Source organism: Antrostomus carolinensis, unplaced genomic scaffold (genome assembly GCF_000700745.2).
Source record: "Antrostomus carolinensis isolate BGI_N321 unplaced genomic scaffold, ASM70074v2 scaffold37298, whole genome shotgun sequence".
NCBI classification, from domain to species: domain Eukaryota; kingdom Metazoa; phylum Chordata; class Aves; order Caprimulgiformes; family Caprimulgidae; genus Antrostomus; species Antrostomus carolinensis.
The window spans coordinates 3,854-11,179 of NW_010331664.1; the positions used below are offsets into that span (position 1 = coordinate 3,854).

Consider the following 7,326-nt stretch of genomic DNA (forward strand, 5'->3'; position numbering starts at 1 on the left):
AGGTGTCCCTGCTGCTGGCAGGGGGGTTGGGACTGGATGAGCTTTGAGGTCCCTTCACACCCAAACCAGTCTGGGATCCTATGATTCTATGAACCTTCTGGAACCACATGTGGGTCTGGGGGATGTCCCACCTCCTCCCCAGGAAATGTTGGTTTGTGATGGACCAGAAGCCCTGGGTCTGGCTTATGCTTGCGTTCGCCAGACGTTTCTCCCTTCTTAATCACCTACTTCCTAATCGCTGCGAAGGGATTTGGTTTTGCAGAGGCAGGAGACAGAGTGGCTTGGCTGAGGTCCCCTGGGATGGGAGAGGGTCAGCGAGGCAGCAGGGCTGAGCCACATCTTGGCTGCAGAGCTGGTCCTGGGAGGAGCCTCTCCATTAATATCTCCCATTCATCCCTCTTCCCGTAATCCTGCCGCCGACTCTGGCGCTCAGCAGCTGGCTCTGATGTCACCCGGCGAGGATTTATTGCTGCTTCAGGTGGAGAGCAGCAGTCAGAGCAGATGAAATCTTATGCCAGGAGGAGCTTGTTCCCTGAGCAAATTGCTTGGAGAAAATCCGAGGAGACAGATGCAGCTCCATCAGATACGCACACGCCAGGCCCTGGGATCGCGTGTCTGCTGGCTCTGCGTGCCGAGGAAGGGAACCTGCTGCCGTTAACTCCCATCTCCCCGCTCTCCTGGAGGGCTCTGCCAGGAGGGGCACTCAGAAACCTCTTTAATCTTTGCTTTTATGGACCTGGGGCAGAGGTTCTACTGATGCTTCCTGGGTGTAACACCTTCCTCGTGCCCTCCTGGCTCTCTGGGGTGAGCAGGGTGATGTGCAGACACTGTTGGTTCAACCTTTCTGTCGTTATGGCTGTGAGAACTCCTGGGAAGGTGCTGAGCTCTCTGAGTAAAGTCATCTACAGGGTTTTTGGGGTGGCAGGGCTGTTCTTTCAGCTCTTCTGGGCACGTGGAGGCAGTTACCTATCCCTCCCTGCAGCACATTGATGCCTTCAGCTCCTCCTTGTACAGTCTGGGCCAGGCTGTGGGTCTGCTCCTGGCTTCCCCTGCACCCTGGGGTGGGTGGGAGCATCCTGAAGGGTGAGGTTGAACCACACACGTGCAGACACACACACACACACACACACGTGTGGTGGCCCCAGGAGTGACCCCAGCCCTGGGGAAGGGATTTCCACCTCTCTGTGGTATCTTCAAACCACGGCTGGCTGCAATGCCTCGCACTGTCCCAGTGCTCCCAGGGGTCTTTCCTCCCTGCCACCCTCTCTGGGATCCCCACAGAGCAGCATCCCCCAACTCTGCACAGCCCTCCCAGCGCCCAGGGTGGCCCCTTTTCATGCTGGGAAGCAGCTGGGACAAACAGCAAGTCCCAGCCTTGTTCCTGCCTTGGCCAGTCACATCCCTGCAGGTCTGGACTGGGATGATGGTTCTCCCAGCAGCTTTGGCTCCAGCCCCTCAGCAGCCTGCCTGTCCCAGAGGAATCCACAGAACTCATCTGGGGGTAATTACCAGGCGTGTTGTAACTCCCCACAGTGGGTTCCTGCTCCTGCTCGTGCCTGGAGGCCTGTTGATGTGTTGTGGGAGCCACCAAACCTGTTGGGGATGTTGTGCAGCCCAGGAGCCCTGAGGCGACTGCGGTGGGTGTGATGTGGGGTTAATGCAAAGGCTCACTGGCTTTCAATTGCCTTTCTCTCCCTGCAGGAAAGAACCTCTACACCAACGAATACGTAGCTATCAAATTGGTGAGTCCCTCCGTGGTCAGGGCGGTGATGTTCAGGCCACCTGGGAAGGAGATTGTCCCCCCTCCCCGGGCTGTCGGAGCAGGTCGAGCCGCGCGGGTTGCGCCAGGAGATGGGTGGGTGGCTGCGCGGGGAGCTGCGCTCGCTGCTAGGAATCGAGGGCAGGCAAAGCATCAAGACGTCACTGCAGGTGGGGTGATCTGAGCCCGGGGGAGAGAAGAGCTGGGTCTTTGCTGATCATAGAATAGTTTGGTTGGAAAAGACCTTACGATCATCTAGTCCAACCATGAACCCAGCATTGCCAAGTTCACCAGGACCTGGCTGTGGCCTGTGCTGTGCTCAGCCGGTGCCAGTGGCAGAGAGACCTCCAGGAGAGGGTGGTCCCCACTGATACCTGCTCCCATTAACGTCTGCCCCAGCACCCAGATCTCTCTGGAGGGGATGGATCTGGCTCCCGTAGGAGCTGGTTTTCTCTCATTGTTTCCCGAGGCTTCATCACCATTTCATACCAGTTTTTTCTCAACCCCAAATGCTCTCAGTCCAGCACGTGAAGGTCTCACACCCAGACGTCTTTAACATCCTGCTCCCTACAACAACCTGAACTGTTCTCCTTCTCTTCTCCAAGGAACCCATAAAATCCCGGGCCCCCCAGCTGCACCTGGAGTATCGGTTCTACAAACAGCTCGGCAATGCAGGTACGGGACAGGGCAGGGAGAGGGAGAGGGAAAGGAAGAGGGAGAGGGAGAGGGAGAGGGAGAGGGAGAGGGAGAGGGAGAGGCTTCCTACAAACATGACTCTGCAGATTCACTCCCTGGCACGAGCGACTCCTGCCCATCTGCTCGGCAGGGAGAGGCCCGTGTTACACAGAGCCACATCTGATCTTTGATCGCTTTTTATTGAGTTCTCTCCCCCCCACCTCCCCCGCAGCAGTCAGGGATGCAGATGGAGCTGCTTCCTTTGCCCTCCTGCCAAGAGCAGAGCCAGGCTGGCTGCAGTGCGGAGGGAGGGCAGTGCAGAGACATCCCCCCCATCTGCAGCCCTCAGTCTGGGTTCCAGCAACCCCTGACAGCCCCTGCTCCATCTCTTGCAGAAGGAATTCCTCAGGTTTACTACTTTGGCCCCTGCGGGAAGTACAACGCGATGGTGTTGGAGCTGCTGGGACCCAGCCTAGAAGATCTCTTTGATCTGTGTGATCGGACCTTCACGCTCAAGACCGTCCTGATGATCGCGATCCAGCTGGTGAGCACAGCACCCCTGCCTTGCCCACGGCTCTGCACAGCCCACCCAGCCACAGCCCACCCCAGGGGAGCGGGGTGATGCCTGGGCACAGTGGTCAGGCTGCATGGGGACCCCACAGGGAAGGGAAGGGGAGGGGAATGGAGGGATGAGCCAGCACCCAGCAGGTCGCTGGAAGCTGTCACATCCCTCCACAGCTCACCCTCTCCCTGGTGCAGGGGAGCTCTGCCTCACCCCACGCAGCCCCTCTCTGAGCACAGCCCAGTGTCTCTTGCTGTGTGTCCAAGATGTGGCCAGACTGAGGTTGTCTCCCAGGGCTGGAGATCCTGCTGTGCCTGTGGGTGATGTGCCCGGGGTGATGAGCAGGCTGAGGGGAGCAGGGTGAGGCAGTCGGAGCAGAGTCAGGCCCAGGGGAGGAGGGTGTGGGGATGTGTGTGGGACACACGCTGCATCTCTGCTGTGGTGCTGACATCTCCTTCTGCCCCTGCCCAGATCACACGGATGGAATATGTCCACACCAAAAGCCTGATCTACAGAGATGTTAAGCCAGAGAACTTCCTGGTGGGGCGGCCGGGCAGCAAGCGGCAGCATACCATCCACATCATCGATTTTGGCCTGGCCAAAGAGTATATTGACCCCGAGACCAAAAAACACATCCCCTACCGAGAGCACAAGAGCCTGACAGGGACAGCACGCTACATGAGCATCAACACCCACCTCGGGAAAGGTGTGTGCACCTTGTGCAGCCAAAAGGGAGAGGGAAGGGGACTGCAGGGCGTGAGATCCCTCCTGCCAGAGCCGTGACAAACTCCCTCTCCTGCTCTTCAACCTGGGATGCTGGCAGGGGACTTGGGGTGCTTCAAGGTCTGGCAGGGACAGGAAAGGTGGCTCTAGTGGGAATGTGCCCGTGTCTCTTTTTTTTCTCTGTGCAGAACAAAGCCGCAGGGACGACCTGGAAGCATTAGGGCACATGTTTATGTACTTCCTCCGTGGGAGCCTCCCTTGGCAAGGCCTGAAGGTAACCGCCAGCTCCCGCTGTCCCTGGGCACGGCTGCCCCGTGGGTCTGGCTCTGCCCTGGCATGGGGAGCATCAGGGTGTGGGAAGGGGAAAGCTTTGGCCCCTGGGTTGTCACCCCGCCAGACGCAGGGGCTGTGGCTCTGAGCTCTGTGCTGTGCCCTTGCTGTGTTGAGCAGCTGTTGGTGTCCCCCTCTCTGTGTCCCCCCCAGCTGCTCGCACAGCGGCTGTCCTGGAACCGCACGCCCCAGTGTTCATCTTCCAGACCTGCCCTGGGTGAGGGGGTTCCCTGGGAAGGAGCTGTCACTGTTACCTGGAAAAGGGGGATCAGGAAACTGTTAGTGGTCTGTCAGCACCCAGCACCTTCCCCGCTCCCGGGGATGTGCCTGGCGCTCACACTGACCCGCTGTTGTCTCTGCCAGGCTGACACGCTAAAGGAGAGGTATCAGAAGATCGGTGACACCAAAAGAGCCACTCCCGTGGAAGTGCTCTGTGAGAACTTCCCAGGTGAGGGCACTCTGCGTGGCCTGTCCCTGTCCCCAGCCGGGCTCCAGAGCCTGCTGGCCTGGCATCGTGTCCCCCTGGCCCAACCGAGGCTGTTCTGTCCCCGCAGAGGAGATGGCCACGTACCTGCGCTACGTGCGGCGGCTGGATTTCTTCGAGAAGCCTGACTACGATTACCTGCGGAAACTCTTCACAGACTTGTTCGAGAGGAACGGTTACGTGTTCGACTATGAATACGACTGGGCAGGGAAACCACTGGTGAGTGGGGAGGGACTGGAGGTGGGCAGAGGGTGCTGAGCCCCGGGAGATGGTGGGCAGCGTGGTGGGGAGTCAGCATGGTGGGGAGTCAGCGTGAAGGGGAGTCAGTCAGTGTGGTGGGGAGTCAGTCAGTGTGGTGGGGAGTCAGTTTGGTCTGCAGCAGCAGCCAGGGAGAAAGCAGGTTGGCACTCGGCCCTGCCACACACATCTGTGCCCAAGAGATCAGCTCCACCAGTGCTCACCAGCTCCAGGCTGGGGCCATCGTGCTGATGAGTTAAAGCTTTAGACACAGAAATGTGAGGCTCCTGGAGCTAAGGGGACCCCAGCAGTCGAGTTGGCACCTCACTTTCTGCCACAGGCACCCTCCGTGGGCTCGCTGCAGCCAAACACCAACCGTGGAGCTACTGGGACGGGGGCTGGACTGGGATCAGGCCCCAATTCTGGGGTGTTTTGCGTGTTTGGCCAGAGGTTGGATCAGGGGGCGCGGGGTGGCTGCTGTCCCACAGCTGATGTTGTCCTTGTCGTGTCCCCAGCCCACCCCCATCGGCACGATGCATAGCGAGGTGCAGGTGCAGCCCCCGAACAGAGACAAAGCACAGCCACACACCAAACACCAGGTGAGCCACGGCGCTGCCCCGACCGGGGCGCGGGACCACGGGCGTGCGCGTCTCAGACTCCTGCTCCACGGGCTGACAGAGCCCAGCAGGGCCCTGGGCAGAGGCAGGGACTGGGACATCCTTGTTTCTCCAGTGCTGTCTGTGGGACGGCGTCCTCCCTGCAGGTCTGGGTCTGTGGCTAGCAGGGGGACCAGGGCACTGTCCCCAGGGCCAGGTGGCCTGGCAGAAGCGGGAGGAAGCAGCCGTGGGAGGCTGTAGCCTGGCAGGGAAGCGCCAGACCTGGGCTTCAGCCGGCAAGCTACAGGATTTAGCGCTGGCCCATGGGCGTGGGCACGGTCCAGTCTGAGCCACCTTGGGCCAAGGACAGTGTCCCCAGTGCTGTGTCCCCGTGGGAGTGACTTGCTGCTCTGTTCATGGTGCCACTTTCATCAATGGCATGGGGACACAGGACAAGGGAGGGGGCTCCTGGACCTCAGGGGGGGATTCATGGGGCAACTTGGCAGCGTTTTGCCCCGTGCTGGAGAGGACTGGATTTTCCCTGGGAATTGTCATGGCACATGGGGCCGAGGGCAGGGGGACGGGCAGAGCTGTGCGGGCAGCTCCCTGCCTGGGTCTCGGTGCCAAAGGGGCCGGGCTGCCTGGCCCTTCTCCGGTGCCGTGACCTGTCCCTGGTGCAGGACACACGGCTTTGGGACTGCTGCCACCAAGAGCAAAACCTCACGCGTTTCTCCAGCGGTCCCGTGCAGACCCTCATCCTCTTGCCTTGAACCTCGGCGGGGAGCAGAGCACCTGCAAATGGGCTGGAGCTGAGGGTGCAGCACCCTGTCCTCCCTCACCCACACACCAGCCCAGCAATGCCCCTGGCCGAGCATGGGGAGCCTGGGGCAGCCCTGGTCCTCACTGACCAGTGCCTGGGCAGCGCTTCCTGAGGGAGAAGGTGAAATCTTCCTGAGGGAGAAGGTGACATCTTCAAAGCACCTCTGGCTTATTCCTGGGCACTTGCTCCCAGGAAGGTCTGCTCTTTGCCTTCAGCATCTGAGAAATGCCGTGTTCAACAGCCCTTCTCCAGAGCAGTGGGAGAAGCAAAGCACAAAACTCCCACAGCCTGGGAGCAGTTTCCAACCTGGGGATTGTCGGTCTGTTCAACCAAGGACCAAGGGACAGGACAAGAGGAAATGGCCTCAAGTTGTGGCCAGGGCAGTTGAGATGGGATGTGAGGAAGAATTTCTTTGCTGAAAGGGTTCTGAGGCATTGGAAGGGGTTGCCCAGGGCAGTGGTGGAGTCCCCATCCCTGGAGGGATTGAAGAGTCGTGTAGACACAGTGCTGAGGGACATGGGTTAGTCGGGGACTGGTCAGTGTTGGGTTCATGGTTGGACTCAATGATCTTGAAGGGCTTTTCCAGTCTGGCCAGCTCTGGGATCCTGTGGATGCCGGGTACCCCCGCAGCCGTGGGGCTGTGCCCTGCTCACCGGTGAGGGTTTGGCCGCGGGGTCGGAGAGCTGAGGAGCCCGGTGCCCTCGAGGAGCAGCACAACTCCTCACAGCCACCCTGCAGAGATCCGTGTCGGCCTCGTAACATCGCGCTGGCAGGAGAGTGCCCGGTGCCATCGCCTCGGCCCGGCCGCATCTCCCTGCACAGCAGCTCTGCTGTCCCAGCCCGCTCCGATCACCAGCCCTGGCCGTGCTCCACGGGGCCGTGTGGCCTCAGCTGCCCAGGGAGGACGTGCCCAGCGTGGGGAAGAGCCCAGCTCCATTGCTGGGGGGTGTGTGTGTGTGTGTGTGTACGCGGCAGCGAGGGCACAGACCCACCGTGTCACCCCGAGTGGCCTCCACAGTCACAATCTCAAGCTGCTCCGGTCATGTTTTTGCTTTTGCATGTCTTATTTTCTCTACTCCCTTTGCCACTCTTCTCCTGCCCTTTCCCTCCACCTCTTCCTTCTCTTCCCCATTCTTCCTC

General features: G+C 60.2%; 1 protein-coding gene across 1 annotated transcript; it reads left to right on the forward strand.

Moving 5' to 3' along the window:
• Positions 1-1,706: 1,706 nt before the first annotated feature.
• LOC104529082 (casein kinase I) lies at positions 1,707-5,369 on the forward strand (the record flags this gene model as incomplete). The annotated part of the gene is made up of 8 exons (XM_010173272.2): positions 1,707-1,742; positions 2,365-2,434; positions 2,830-2,978; positions 3,468-3,702; positions 3,908-3,993; positions 4,413-4,497; positions 4,604-4,752; positions 5,286-5,369. Coding segments are annotated over exons 3-8 (738 nt in total), but the record flags the coding sequence as incomplete, so codon positions are not given.
• Between the last annotated feature and the right edge of the window lie 1,957 nt (positions 5,370-7,326).